The 16,360-nt window shown below is 40.9% G+C and overlaps 1 protein-coding gene across 1 annotated transcript in view; it reads right to left on the bottom strand.

The window, feature by feature from the left end:
- The window catches only part of IRAK3 (interleukin-1 receptor-associated kinase 3), a 90,641-nt gene extending 74,482 nt beyond the window's left edge, over positions 1-16,159 (bottom strand). The window contains 1 exon segment of the mRNA XM_006859610.1: positions 16,018-16,159. Within this exon segment, the coding sequence (XP_006859672.1) occupies positions 16,018-16,159 (142 nt within the window).
- Between the last annotated feature and the right edge of the window lie 201 nt (positions 16,160-16,360).

Raw genomic sequence — 16,360 nt, 5'->3', positions numbered from 1 at the left:
AACCAGAGCTCCTTATCTTAGGCATTAGTGAGCTGAATTGAACTGGTATTGATCATTTTGAATCTGACAACCACAAGGTTTTCTTAATGCTGGAAATAACAAATTGAAGAGGAATGGTGTCACATCCATCATCAAAAAGAACATTTTAAGATCTATCTTAAAGTATGTGATAGGATAATGTCCATACATCTACACGTAAGACCAATTAATACAACTATTACTCAGATTTACACACCAACCACTAAAGCCAGCGGTGATGAAATAGAAGAATTCCGGTGATTAGAATGTGAAAGTTGGAAGCAAAGAAGGATCCATAGTTGGAAAATATGACCCTGGTAATATAAATGATGCCAGATATTGCATGATAGAATTTTGCAAGATCAAAATTAGAAATACCCTTTCCAACAACATAAATGGTGACTATACAATGGACCTAACCAGATGGGATATACAGGAATCAAATTATTAACTGTATCTGTGGAAAAAGAAAATGGAGAAGCTCAACATCATCAGTTAGAACAAGGCTAGGGGTCAACTTCATAATAGATCATCAAACAAAGTTCAATTTGAAGCTGAAGAAAATGGAAACAAGTCCAACCATGAGAGCCAAAGTACGATCATCAGTATATTGCACCTGACTTTAAAGTCCACTTCAAGAACAGATTTGATGTCTTGAACACTACTGAGTAAAGACTAGACAAGTCATGCCATGACATGAAGAAAGCAAAATGTCATTTAAAAAAACAAAAATGGTTTCAGTAGATACTCTGAAACTTTTTCTTGAATGTAGAAATGGCTACCGCAAATGGCAAAAATGATGAAGTAAAAATGCAGAACAGAAGATTTTGAAGGGCAACCCAAGAAGAAAAATTAAAACATTGTAAGGAAATGTGCAAAGACCTATAGTTAGAAAGCCAAAAGGAAAGAATACACCCAGCATTTCTTAAGCTGAAAGAACTGGAAACAAAATTCAAGCATCTTTTGAAGAAGTCTATGGATAATATTGAATGAAGCAGGAAGTGTCAAAAGAAGTGGGATGGAATAAACCAAGTCATTGTACCACAGAACAGTTGGCAGATATTTAACCATTTCAAGAAGTAGCATATGATTTAAGAATGGATGGTATTGAAGGAAGACATTCAAGCTGTACTTAAGGCATTGTCAAAAAACAAGTCTCCAGAAATTGATGAAATATCAATTGCAACACTTCAACAAATGGACATGTGATGCTGGAAGCACACATTCATCTATAGCAAGAAATCTGGAAGACTGTTATGCAGTCAAGCGACTGGAAGAGACGCATGTTCATTGCCCATTCTGAAAATAAGTGATCCAACAAAATGTAGAAATTATTGTACAATATCATTAATATCATATGTAAGCAAAATTCTGCTCATGATAATTTAAAAATGGTTGTAGCAGTACATCAACAGGAAGATACCAGATTGAGAAGAGGATGTGGGAAGAGGGAGATCATTGCTGATGTCAGATGACATATCTTTCTGATATTCTCTGATCTTAGTTGAAAGCAGAGAACATCAGAAAGATATTTACCTGTGCTTTATTGACTAAGCAAAGGCATCTGACTATATGAATCATAACAAATTATGGATAACATTGAAAAGATAGGTGTTCCAGAATACTTAATTGTGCTCATGAGGAACCTTTACATGGACAGAGACAGTTGTTCAAATAGAACAAGGGGATACTGAATGGTTTTAAATCAGGAATGGTGTGTGTCAGATTTGTATCCTTTCACCATACCACCACCACCACCATGGTGAGCGAATAATCTGAGAAACTAGACTACATGCAGAAGAAGGGGACATCAGGATTAGAGGAAGATAATTAACAATCTTTGATATCTACATGACACAACATGGCTAGCTGAAAACAAAGAGCACTTGAAACATTTACTGATGAAGATCCAAGACAACAGCCTTCAATATGGATTATATGTCAACATAAATAAGACAAAAATGATCATAACTAGACCAATAAACAACATCATGATAAATGAAGAAAAAATTGAAGTTGCCAAGGTTTTTATTTTATTTGGATCCATACTCAACACCCACAGAAGCAGAAATCAAGAAATCGAAGGATTTAGTGCATTGGGTAAATCTGCCACTAAAGATCTATTTAAAGCGCTGAAAAGCAAAGATGTCACTTTGAGAATGAAGATGTATCTGACCCAAGCCACGTATTTTCCATCACCTCCTTATGCATGTGAAAGCTGGACAATGAATAAGGAAGACCAGAGGAGAATTGATGCATTTGTGTTATGGTGCTGGTGAAAAATAATAACTGGACAGCCAGAAGAAAGAACAAATGTATTTGGGAAAAGTACAGTCAAAATGCTCCTTGGAAGTGAAGAGATGGCAAGAAACTCTGTGTTGTGCAGTTTGGACACGTCATCAGGAGGGAGCAGCCACTGGAGAAGGCCATCATGCTTGATAAAATGAAGTGATAGCAGAAAATTGAAGTAACGTCAGTGAGATGAACTGATATAATGGCTCCAACAATGGGTTCAAACATGGTGAGGGTGGCACAGGACCAGGACTGGGCAGTAGTTCATTCTCAGAACCAACTTGAGGTCACCGAACAGCAAGCACAATGCCAATTAAAATGAGCTGGTTCTAATCCTATATTGTATCTTTTCCTCATTATAACTTAGTCCTCAAATAATAAGAAGCTCTGCTCTCACATCTACAGTATATTCATTTGCTTTCTCAATTCAACTGTACACATAAATCATTTCAGAGCTGTTGTGTAAGAAACACACTTGCTCACTGAATGAGGACATTTATATACAATGTTTTTTGCTCTTAGTCTTAGAGTATCCCGTTAAGGTGTTATCTGTCAAAGTTACTTCTTGTTGTTGTTGTTGTTAAGTGCCGTCGAGTCGGTTCCGACCCATAGCGACCCTGTACAGGGTTTCCGAGGGTGTAAATCTTTACCGGAGTAGAAAGCCTCATCTTTCTCCCGTGGAGCAGCTGGTAGTTTTGAACCGCTGACCTTAAGGTTCGCAGCCCCATTCGTAACCACTACGCTACCAGAGCTCGGCCACTTCTTTTCTCCCTACCGTCTTCAGTATGGTTATTCATTTGTATTACAGTTAGATTCATTCTAGTAAGGAATGCTGTTTTAAAATTTTTGTTACCCCGTCTTGTTGGTGAATATTTTTGACGAATTACAAGTCAATATCTTGGTTGTTGTTGTTAAATGTCATTGAGTCAGTTCCGATTCACATCAACCCTGTATAGGGTTTCTGAGGAGCAGCTGGTGGGTTTGAACTGCTGACATTGTGGTTTGCAGTCCAGTGCTGGTTCTAGAGCACCACATCAGGGGCCCACTATCTGAGTGGGATCAAGGAAAAATTTTACTGAGATACTGGGCTTTTAATTGCTCAAAAATAGCATATATGATTTAGTTAGGGTGTGGTATAAATAGCTTAAAGCTGTACTGACTGTATATGGGTTTTAGAGCCCCCTGAATTCACAGGAATCTTCAAGTAAAAAATCATACTGCTTTTCTGTACAACTTCCAAGTTTTAAAGTGTATTTTAGGGCAAAGGAGGAAGGAAACAAGCAGATCTCAAACCAACTGTAAAACTATGAGCATTTCTAGAGAGTCCAATATTTAAGGACAAGTTACTTAGGGTATGCTGGTATGCTCTCCTGCAGTGGGGTGGAGGTGGAGGATGTGAGGGAATCACTTGAGTGTAAGTGTGAAAGCTCCACAAAAGAGTGAACTCTGAGGAGAAAAGCTGGCAGTAAAATAGAGCACTGTGGGCCTCTAGCTGCATGTGGGTGCATGCAGGTTCGGTGGGAGCCTGCCACCCACCACAGTGCAATTCCAGGCAAGTCACAGCCTTAATGGAAAATCTCAAATGTCTCATTAGTAAATGCTCTCTGAAGTAAAAACAACACCCCCCCCAAAAAAAAACAACAAACAAAAAGTTGCAGTAGAATCAATTCTGACCATGTGTTGCAGAATAAAACTGTACTCCACAGAGTTTTGTTGGTTTTATTAAAAATTTTGTCCCAGGTTAGAATTTTAGTTTTGGAAGACTTTGGGGATAATATACATGGATGAAAGTGTTTAAAATGTGGCAAGGACATACATTGTGGGAAGCAAAGGGTGAAATGTCATAAATTAAATGGTGTTCCTCCCTTCCCCAAAAATATGTGTCATGATTGGTTGGGTCATGATTCCTAGTGGTTTGGCAATTCTCTACAGGGTTTTCAGAAGCAGATCACCAGGCATTTCTTCCGAGGTACCACCCAGGGTCCCCAGTCCACCCAAAATACACATTAAATGTAGCTGCCCTTCCCTAGTCTGCACTGACTTTAAAACACCTTGTCTTTAAAACACATCCTGATTTCAAAGTTGGCATTCCAAAGAGGAAACTCCAAATATCACCTTTCAATGTCAGGGGGAAAGATGAGGGTGACTGGACATCAGCTGGCTTTGCAGGAGGGGTGGAATAGGGCACAGTTTAAATAGGCTGATGGAAGAGGAAAGGGCTGGCAGTCAGGGACTTGTTCCAGAAGAGGGCATGAAGGGACAGATTATGACAGGTCAAGTACAAACCTAAGAAATTAAACTTCATCGTGAAAGCAATGGGACTTATCTAAGGTTTCTGAGAAGGTAAGGCAAAGATGGAAGTTGTATTTAGAAAACCACGTGGTGGAAATATTTGCTAGTAAAACGGTACTATCGTTTTATAGCTTACACAGATCTCACAGTAGGAAAAGGAGAGTTATCAGTTTTCCCAAATCTTTCCATTCAACTCTTGTTTTTAGCTCCGATTTTCATTTTTCAAGTGCACCAGTCTACTGTGTTCTCCAACCCTTGACTTGGCTGAGAACTGCTCTCCCTGAAGCACATTTCTGAGATTTAGCTGGGGGGTGGGGGAGGGAGCAGGGAAGGGGTGGGATGGGTAAGAGGTGGTGAATGAACAGATGCTGACTGAATTGAGACTTTTTAGTTCCCTGCCCATGTTGTGTAGTGGGTTATTCAATGGGCTGCCGACTTCAAGACAAACAGTTCAAATCCACCAGGTGCTCCACTTGAAAAAGAGGAGGCTTTCTAGCCCCATAAAGATCTCCTTTCTTGGAAACCCTATGAAGGATCACCATGAGTCAGAATCGACTCGATAGCGATGGATTTGAACACAGATGGGGCAAAGGGTTCTGAGTTTGCACTAAGTCTAACAAAAGCTAGATTAGGTAAAGGCAACTTTCTAATCACACAAATTCACTGTGTAAAACTGGCCCAGGATTTAGTTAAAATGAATGCTGGCTGCATGCATAGATTGCTTCAAAGTCTAGAAATGAAATCTGTTGGGTCTTTCTCTAACTGGAGATTCACAGTGCAATCTTAATAGCAGTTCTATAATGATGATGCATTATGAATTGAAACTACTAAAAAGTATTATTAGGTTCCATAAAAAGCACAACCCATGTAGATCAAATTCTATGAAACAATAGCTTCAATCTGATGTTGCAGGAATGCAAACTCATGGCATGTTAATTATATTCCTCAGTATCCATAGATTCTCCAATCCCTCCTTACTTGTTTCCTTCTAAAAATAGAACTTTATTCAATCCCATTATAAAAGAAATAAAAATAAAGCAGAAGTTCTAAACAACTGTGTTGTAAAGTTAAGAACATTATAAAATATAAAAGCAAATTAAGAAAAATATGCTGTAGTGAAGCATGGCATAATATCATGTTTTGGAAGGCAAATAATCTTTTGTTCAAAGACACTGTGGTATACTAGAAACCAAAAAGTCCATCTGAAGAGAACTGATTGTTTAACAAACGCTCAATTTTCAGAGGTTGTTTAGAGAATGTAGGATTATCTAGCTATCATTAACCACTGGGGAATTCAGCTGTAGAAATCATGACATCATATGCAAATATGTATCTGAAGGGGTTTTTTAGGCAGATGCTACACACCCTTGTTTGGCATCCAGATTTGCATAGAGCCACATGCCAAAACCCCCTAGGAAATTAAAACTGTATTCTTGCAAAATTTGCTTTAAGATACATAATAGGAAAAGTAATGATTGTGCTTGCTTTCTACAAAAGCAGAAAAAATAAATTCTAAAAGAACCTTTAAAAGTGAAGCTATTTTCAGTTCCTAAAAATGTAGAACAGAACAAAACACAATTCAAAAGTGTAAGTTTGCTCTACTGTTTATATTTAGTGCTTGGCTTGTAATGGAAAGGTCAGTGCCAAGGAAGAAAGACCTGGCAATTCCCTTCAGTGAAAATTTTAAAAAAACTCAGTGCCATCTATTAGATTCTGCCTGATAGCTACCCTGTAGGACAGAGAAGAACTACCCCATAGTCTTGCTAAGGCTGTAATTTTTACAAATAGGAGCACTTGTGGTTCAAGTAGTTAAGTGCTTGGCTGCTAACTAAAAAGTGAGCACTTGGAATCCACCAGCTGCTCCTATGCAGAAAGATGCCGCAGTCTGCTTCTGTAAAGATTTACAGCCTTGGAAACCTATAGGGCAGTTTTAACACTATGTTGTTGTTGTCACTATGTCTCATGGAGACAGTTCTGACCCATAGCGACCCTGTACAGGATTTCCGAAGCTGTAAATCTTTACGGGAGCAGAAAGCCTCATCTTTCTCTCACGGAACAGCTGGTAGTTTCGAACTGCTGACCCCGAGGATAGCAGCCTGATTCGTAACCACTACGCTACGAATTGTTTGAACACTAGGGTCATTTTAAATAAGAATTTGACTCCATGGGAATGGATTTGGGATTTTTTGGTTTTAATCTTTATGGAGATGTCCTGGTGGTGCGATGGTGCTGGGGGGTTGATTGGGGGTTTGAACCCACCAGCTACTCCACGAGAGAAAGATGAGACAGTCTGTTTCCATAAAGATGTACAGCCTTGGAAACCCTATGGACAGTTCTACCTTGTCCAGTGGACTCCTGTGTGGCACTGCAGGATTGGCACTGGACTGCAAACCACAAGATCAGCAGTTCAAACCCACCAGCTGCTCCTCGGAAACCCTATACAGGGTTGCTATGAGTTGAAACCAACTCAACAGCACTGAAGAACACCACCATGTCGTATAGGGTTACTAGGAATCTGAATGAACTGGACAGCAGTGGGTTTGGGTTTTATGGGTAATCTTTCAGGAAGCAGATTGCTACATCTTTCTCTCAAAGGGCAGCTGGTGAGTTAGAATCTCTGATGTTTCAGTTAGCATGCAAATGCTTAACCACTGCATGACCAAGGCTCCTTTATTAAAGATTTGCTGTTTTTTGTTGATGGTGGTTATGTGCATGGAGTCGGTTCCAACTCATAGCAACTCTGTACATGGTTTCCGAGGCTGTAAATCTTTATGGGAGCAGAAAGCCTCATCTTCCTCCCACAGAACAGCTGGTAGTTTTGAATTGCTGACTTTGAGGTTGCAGCCTGATTAGTAACCACTACACTACCAGAGCTGTCAAGTCAGTTTCAACTTGTAATGACCATATATACATCAGAATAAAACACTGCCCAGTCTTGGTTCATTCTCAAAGCCATTTCTGTGTTTGAGCCCATTGTTGCAGCCACGATGTCAGTCCTTCTGGTTGAGGGTCTTCCTCTTTTTCATTGACCCACTGCTTTATCAAGCATCATGTCATTCTCCAGTCTTGAAAATGTGTCTGAAGTAAGTGAGACAGTCTTCGCCATCATCATTTTTAAGAAGTATTCTGGCTGTCCTTCTTCCAACAAAACCGATGGGACAGTTCGACTTTGTCACATGGGGTCACTATGAGTTGGAATCAACTCAATGGCAACTGACAATAACAACAGTAAAAATTTACAAGAAATTACACATCCATACTTAAGCCTATCTGCATGTTTTACTCCTTACATGAATAGGGTTTATACTTCATAACAGGGTAGGACTGTGTATGATTTTTCAAGTGTCCTTCTTCAATTTGGCCCACTCTCATCCCTAGACCCAGATAAGGACCGGGCATTAACTATCTCTGTCAGAGAATTTAATAATAGTTCACTCCTCATACAAGGGTTTCAGTCTGAATCTCAAAAGCTATTTAATTCCATACTTAGATTTTAATCCCCACTTTTCCTTATATTTTCTGCCCTTGTATAAAAGTCAGATGGATCTTGGCTGAAAGCAAACAAATATCAGAAAGATGTTTATTGGTCTTTACTGACTATGCAAAGGCTTTCAATTGTGTGGATCATGACAAGTTATGAACAACATTGAGAAGTATGAGTATTCCGGAAACTGAATTGTGCTCATGAAGAACCTGTACGTAGACCAAGAGACAGTTGTTCAAACAGAAAAAGGGAACATCAAATGGTTTAAAATTAGGAAAGGTGTGTGCCAGGGTTGTATTCTTTCATCATACTTATTCAGTCTGTATGCTGATGATCCAAGAAGTAGGATTATATGAAGAAAAATGGCATCAAGATTGAAGGAAGACTCATTAATAACCTGTGACATGCAGCTGATACAACCTTGCTTGCTGAAAGTGAAAAGGGCTTAAAATATTTATAGAAGAAGATCAAAGACCATAACTTTCAGTATGGATTGCATCTCAATGTAAATAAAACAAAAATCCTCATCACTGGACCAATAAACAATATCCATATCAATGGAGAAGAGATTGAAAAATTATCAAAGACTTCATTTTGTTCAGCTCAACCATCAACACTCATGGAAACAGCAACCAAGAAATTAAATGATGTATTGCATTAGGCAAATCTGCTGCACAAGTTGTCTTTAAAGTGTTGAAGACCAAAGATGTCAGTTTGAGGACTAAGGTGTACCTGATCCAAGCCATGGTATTTTCAATAACCTCATATGCATGTGAAAGTTGGACAGTGAATAAGGAAGACCATAGAAGAATGGATGCATTTGAGTTACATTGTTGGAGGAGAATATTAAAAAGTACCATGGACTGCCAAAAGAACAAATCAATCTGCATTGGAATAAGTATAGCCAGAGTGCCCCTTGGAAGCCAGGATGGCCTCACTTCTCTCATACTTCAGACATATTATCAGAAGGGACCAGTCGCTGGAGAAGGATATCATATTTTGTAAAGTGGAGGGTTGGAGAAAAAAAGGAAGACCCCCAATGAGATGGATTGGCAGAGTGGCGGCAACAATGGGCTCAGGTGTAGCAATGATTGTGAGGTTGACCTAGGACTGGTCAGTGTTTCATTCTGTTGTGCACAGGGTCGCTATGAGTTGGTACCAACTCGAAGCCACCTAACAACAACAACATGAAAGTCTATTGCCTACATCATATTGGAAATACCCTAAGTAGTGTTGTAGCCAGCACTATTGAATAAAGTTCAAGTTTCTGCCCAACAAATTTTGGATGTTTGATAAATGTCTGTTCATTCATTAATTCATTCAATCAACAAATATTTACTAAATGTCTGCTTTGTTCTAGGTACAACTGTAGATGCTAGGGAATTCATAAGGGTACAAGGCAGACCAAAGTCCCTGCCTTCATGGAGCTAATTTCCTACAGAGATAGATGATCAGTAAACAAAATATATATATTAATATGAAGTATGTGAGAGGTGCTAAATGCTAAGTTGTTGTTGTTAATTGCCATCGAGACAGTTCCAACTCATAGGGACCCTATATTGGGTTTCCAAGGAGGGGCTGGTGAATTTGAACCAGTTCAAATGGACCTTGCAGTCAAGCACATTAACCCACAGGACCACTCCAGGACTTTGATAAATGCTATAGAGTAAAGTCAAGTAGAAAAGGTTCTTAAACAAGGGTTTCATTGTAAGAGTCATTAGGATAAATGATAGTTTAACCCAAGAAGGAGGTGAAGAAGCAAGACTGAACATGGCTTGAGGGAAGAATGTTCCTTGCATATTTAAGGAACAACAAAGTGACCGGTGTAGCTGGAGTTGACGGACTATGAAGGAGAACAAGGTGAGAATACTCTTTTACTGCTGAATGAGATGGAATCTGAATAGAGGGTTCACAGTAGAATAATGATGGTGGTAGTGATGTGCTGTGGAGACGGCTCCAACTCATAGCGACCCTGTATAGCGTTTCCAAGGCTGTCAATTTTTACGGGAGCAGAAAGGCTCATCTTTCTCCCGCGGAACTGCTGGTAGTTTCGAACTGTTGACCTGAGGTTAGTAGGCTGACTCGTAACCACTTTAATAGGCTCATTGGCTGCTGTGTTGTAAACAGACTGGCAGAAAGGGGCAGTTGCCAGAAGTCCAGTCAGGAAACTGATGAGCTAATCCAGGTGGGATCTGATAGCGGTTTGGAACCAAATGGCTGTGGTGGTGGTGGTAAATGGTTAGATTATTAGATACATTCTGAAGCTAAACCAACAAAACTTGCTAGCAGATAGGATGTGGTTTGTGAGGGAAAGCGAGAAGTGGAGCAGTGAAAAAAGTATAACAAAGTAACTTACATGCATGTCTTAGTTCTCTAGTGCTGCTATAACAGAAATATCACAAGTGGCTGGCTTCAACAAACAGAAACATATTTTCTCACAGTTTAAGGGCCTAGAAGTCTGAATTCAGACCACTGGCTCCTGCCTGGGGAAGGAAGGCTTTCTCTCTCTGAGAGCTCTGGAGGAAGGCCCTTGTCTCTTCTGTTTCTGGTCCCTTGTAGATCTCCATGTGCCGTGGTATCAATTTTACGCCATGTCTCCACTGCCTGCTTGTTTAAGCTCTTTTATCTCAAGATACAACAGACACTAATCCTTCCTACTTCATTAATATAACAAAGACAACCCATTCCCAAGTGGGAATAAAGCCACAGACAAAGAAATTAGGATTTACAACATGTTTTGTTGTTGTTGTTGTTGTTAAGTATCATCTAGCTGATTCTGACTCCTAGCGACCTTGTATAGGGTTTCTAAGGAGCAGCTGGTGAGCTTGAACCACTAACCTTGCAGTTCAAACAACTTTGCAGTCTGCCGCATTAGCCCACAGCATCACACGAGGACAACGTATTTTAGAGGTACATAACTCAATCCATTAAGGAACTCTGGTAGCGTAGTGTTTACTAATCAGGCTACTAACCTCAAGGCCAGCAGTTCAAAACTACCAGCTGTTCTGAGGGAGAATGATGAGACTTTATGCTTCCATAAAGATTTATGGAATGATGAGACCTTATGCAGAATCACTATGAGTTGGAACTGACTCCATGGCACACCACCACCACCAAAGAGGAAAATTTGATCTAAGCAATGGTTCCCAAGCCAGGCTGCATTAGAATCACATGGTACTGGCAAAAACCCAGAGACATGCTGTTCCCTCAACTCAGACCTACCGAAACAGTACTTTCAGGGGTAGGGCCTGAAGGTTTGTTTGTGTTTTACCTTTACCAGATTGCATGCCTGCATTTAATAAAACAAAGATTTTTGTCTGAATTATTGCTAATGATTACACTAAACACTTCCAACAGATACTCAAGTTGCCTCGACTTTCAAGCTTGTGAACAACAGGCCTTTGTTGTTGTGAAGTGCCATATAGTCAGTTCATAGTCGACTCATAGTGGCCCTGTTTAGATCTTCCAAGGAGCAGATTGGTAAGTATGAACTGCTGACCTTGAGGTCAAGTGCTTATCCTGCGGTTCCACACCAGACCAAGAGGCCTACTTAATCTTATATGCATTGATCATGTTGCTGTATGACTTGCCTGTTTCCTGAGGGGACTGTGTAAGCAAAGCTTTGATATTTACCATCAAGAATGATGATCAGCTTGAGGCAGTTTTATCTGTCACTTATTACAGTTGTTTCCTAAATGGAATTTGGGGCTCTGAGTTGTACTGAGCATTAGAGGGACTGTCCTTAAATCAAGGAGCCCTGGTAGCACAGTGGGTAAAGTGCTCAGCTGCTAAGTAAAAGTTAGGTTGTTTGAAGTGCATGTAGGTCACTCTGCAGTAGAAATGATATGACAGCCTGCTTCTGTGAAACCCAAGCAGCACTGAGCTGGGCATCCTGACAAGCAGCCGTGACCGGGGCTGAGTGCCGACTGCTCCTTTCAGATGGGGCACATGCTCCCCCTTTTCCCAGTATATACCGGCTGCTTCCCTCATGAATAGTCCCTTTCACTATCCATCCACAGCGTGGACTCAGACATTTTTTTTCTCTCACAAATTCAATAACTATAGGCAATCTATAGATACATATATAGCTCATGCCATCATCCATTTAAAAAATGCCTAATGGTGGGGAGGGATCTTATCCTTCAGATGAATACTAGAAGTTTCTTTTTTTGTTGTTGTTCAGAAATCAAAAGAGTTGAATTTACATAAGGGCTGAGATGTTTACTTAAGGACCATAGTTTAAAATTACTGAGAGCTTATGCTATGTATGGAGTCCTGGTGTGGTGCTGTGGGCTAATGCACCAGACTGCAAAGCCGATTGAACTGCAAGGTTGGCAGTTCAAGCTCACCAGCTGCTCCTTGGAAACACTATACAGGGTCGCTATGGGTTGGAATCGACTCGACGGCACTTAACAACAACAACAACATACTATGTATAACAATGAATAAGGCAAACCACAAACTGTTCCTATGAATCGCTATGAGTCGGAACAGACTCAGCAGAACATAACAACTACAAGGCAGACCGTAGAATTATGGTGTTGGAGAAGAATATTAAAAGTACCATGGACTTCCAGAAAAACAAACAAATCTGTTAGAACAAGTACAACCAGAATCCTCTCTCAGATTTTGGACATGTTATTAGAAGAGACCAATCCCTGGAGAAGGACACCATACTTGGTAAAGTGGAGGGACAGAGTAAAGGAAGAATCACCCTCCAATGAGACAGACAGACACAGAGGCAACAGCAATGGGTTCAAATGTAACACTTGAGAGGATTGTACAGGACTGGGCAGTGTTTTATTCTGTTGTGCACAGAGTCGCTGTGACTCGATGGCACCTAGCAATACTATACAAACAACTTTTAAACAACCGGAAGCACAGTGCTCCAATTCCAGAAAATAGGTCCACAGTGCTAATCAACCAACAAGCAACAAGCAACTGTTTTCCTCACAAGTCTTCTACTATTTTTGGTAAGAAACAATAGCTATTTCAGAGAATTTAGTGAGTGTTTTGATAAAACCATGTTTATCTTAAACTACTGTTAAATGTGACATAATGAAGTAACAAAATCTGACCGCAAAAAGCCTACAATTAATAAAACAAAAATTTTTATAGAAATTATTTGTGATGATTATACTTAGTACTCCACTATTTCTGACAGCTGCTTAATTTTGCATAATATGGGGTTTGGGAGCCAATTTTCTAGATTGAAATAAAAAGTCATTCTTTAGCATAAACCTTCATTTCACCAAATTGGATAAATAAGCAAGATGCATTTATTTAAGAAAATGGAGGCATGTTAATTACAAATAGTTTTTAATCTAGTATTTCATCTGCCGTTTAATGAAGCTGGGGATTTGAGGGTACATTGAAAACAACAAAAAATAAATAATTTTGTTGTTAAGTGCCGTCAAGTTGGTTCCAACTCATAGCAACCCAGTATAGGGTTCCCTAGAAGTAGCTGGTGAGTTTGAACCGCCGGCCTTGTGGGGCTTCAAAAAGTTCATGAAAAGATTCCATTAATCTTGAATTCCATTTTTTCCACACCCGGACTCTTTTGGTGGTGGTGGTTGTGTGCCGTAGAGTTGGTTCTAACTCATAGAGACCCTGCACAGGGTTTTTGAGGCTGTAAATCTTTATGGGAGCAGAAAGCCTCATCTTTCTCCCACTGAACTTCTGGTAATTTTGAACCGCTGACCTTGAGGTTAGCAACCAACTCAATCACTATGCTACCAGAACTCCTTAGGATTCTTTCAGAGAGATAAAAATGTTTTTGTATGTAAATTATATTCTGGGGTAATTTTTCAGAACCAAGAAAAGACTTAACAAAATATTTCAAACTGAATCAGAAAATAAAATGGCTTCTTATTGGAATCTTCCTTTGCCAAACTTCTGCTCTTGTGTGCCCTCAAGTCATTCAGATTTAGAACAGAACTGCCCTCCATAGGGTTTCCTGACTCACAGACTAGAACTGCTCCATAGGGTTTCCTAGGTTGTCTGTCTCTTGGGCCGTGGCTGGGTGGGGAGTAGCTGGGTAGGTTCCAACTGCCAACTTCTAGGTTAGCAGCTAAGCACTTAACCATTGTGCAACCAGGGCTCCATTTCCAAGCCTCTGAGTCCGTGTGTGGCACTGCGGATTAATGTGTTAGACTGCAAAGTTAGTTTGAACTGCAAGGTCAGAGGTTCAAGCTCATCAGCCACTCCTAGGAAACCCTATACAGGGTCGCTATGCGTTGGAACCAACTCGACAACATTTAACAACAACAGATCCCTTAGTATTACCATATAGGAAGTTTCTTTAAAAGCGAAGAGGGAGCTACTGTATGGGTCTCAGGGCGTCCTGGTGTGGTGCTATAAGCACTGCACCACTTACACAAGGTCAAACCCACCAACTGCTCCGTGGAAACTCTATACAGGGTCGTTATGGGTCAGAAGTGGTTTGATGGCACTTAACAACATGGAATATTTATTACACCTGTGGTGCTGTGGCAGACTGAAAATTCATTTGAATTGCAAAGTCAGAGGTTCAAGCTCACCAGCTGCTCCTTGGAAACCCTATACAGGGTTGCTATGGGTTGGAAACGACTTGACAACCCTTAACAACAACAACAACAACAACAACACCAGGGAGAGGAAAGTGAAGGTTCTGCCCAATTACATCACTAAGTTTGTTTCATCCTACCCAAGGACCTTTTCCTGCACCAGACCATACAGAATCCTTGTTGTTGTTGTTGTTAAGTGCCATCGAGTCGGGTCCTTAGTACTGTTTATTATTGATTTTAATCATGGAGTAATATGTGATGAATATAATACAGTACTTAAACGTAATACGAGGGGGCTTCCAAAAATTCGTGAAAAGATTCCATTAACCCTGAATTCCATTTTCCCCCAAACTTTTTGAAGCCCCCTTAAATTTTATAAATACAACAAAATTGTTCTGTGAAATCTTTCTACATAGAATTACCACATTATCAGTTACAACATTCTTAGTAACTGAACGGAAGCATTTTAAAATTCTACTTTTTCCTTTAATTACTAAGGCCTTCTCAGAACAAGTACTGATACAGGTTCACAAGTAGTAATTACCACAATATTGTAGCTAAAATACCAAAAAATTTGACAACATCGGAGACTAAAAACATCAACAGCAATGAAAATCGGCATACAGCAGCGTGTGCAGACAAAACCGCTGTGTTTCGAAGTCTCATTGTAATTGGGTAATAATGACAACTCTGGAAGGACCTCATTTGTTGTTGTTAAGTGCCGTCGAGTCGGTTCCGACCCACAGCGGCCCCGTATAAGGTTTCCAAGGAGCGGCTTGTGAGCTTGAACCACCGACTTTGTGGTTCAAACGACTTTGTAGTCCAGCGAATTAGCCCACAGCGCCACACCAGGACTCCACAAAATCTCAGCGAAAGTACAAAAACGTAAATTAACTTTGAGTATTTTTTAGCCTTGTAAGTATACTGATACATGTAAGTATCAATATACCTGGTGTGATGTTGTAGGATAAGCACTGGACTGCAAACCACAAGGTCAGCAGTTCAAACCCACCAGTAGCTCCTCAGAAACCTTATACAGGGTTGCTATGAGTCGGAACCAACTCGACAGCACTTAACAACAGTAACAAGCTGAGCTTATGAAAAATAACAAATTTCTGCTGAAACACTACACAAAAGTTTTATAGACAGTTTTGTGTCCACCCTCCTGACGGTGTCATCTGGTGCAGTCTGCGTCCTTACACTCCCTTAGAGACACCAATGGTTCCGACCTTAGAAGGTCGGGCCCGGGCAGCCCAGTAGGCCGGACGCAGCTGCCCCCGACCGAACAGCGCTCTCTCCCTAGAGCCAGAGGCTAGTTGAACGCACTGTGCGCACCGCGGCCCCCTCGGCCTCTTCCCGTCTGCCCCGCCGGCGGGCCCTACTCACCGAGGCCGCGCCAGCCCAGCGCGCCGTCGCAACTGTCCAGGACTGTGCAAAGCTCGCCTAGCAGTACCGGCGGCAGGTCGAATAGCAGCGTGCGCGCCGAGAGCTCACCGAGAGCACCGCGGGTCCCCGCTGCCCAGGCCATGGCTCGGCTGCGGGAGATCAGGGGAAAGGAGGAGGAAGGATGCGAAGCCCAGGCTCTCTCCAAGACCGCGAGGTGCAGTTACACAACCGCGGAAATCCTGCTTCCACGACAGACGCCTGGGCAGCAGAACACGCTGTACCCAGGCCCTTGAAGGGGCGGACCCACATGACGCAAGGAGCTTCTCCCTAGAGATGCCTCTGT

Source organism: Chrysochloris asiatica, unplaced genomic scaffold, assembly GCF_000296735.1.
Source record: "Chrysochloris asiatica unplaced genomic scaffold, ChrAsi1.0 scaffold00033, whole genome shotgun sequence".
NCBI lineage: Eukaryota > Metazoa > Chordata > Mammalia > Afrosoricida > Chrysochloridae > Chrysochloris > Chrysochloris asiatica.
Note: the sequence above shows the minus strand (reverse complement) of the source record. Positions and strands in the feature narration are given on the sequence as shown.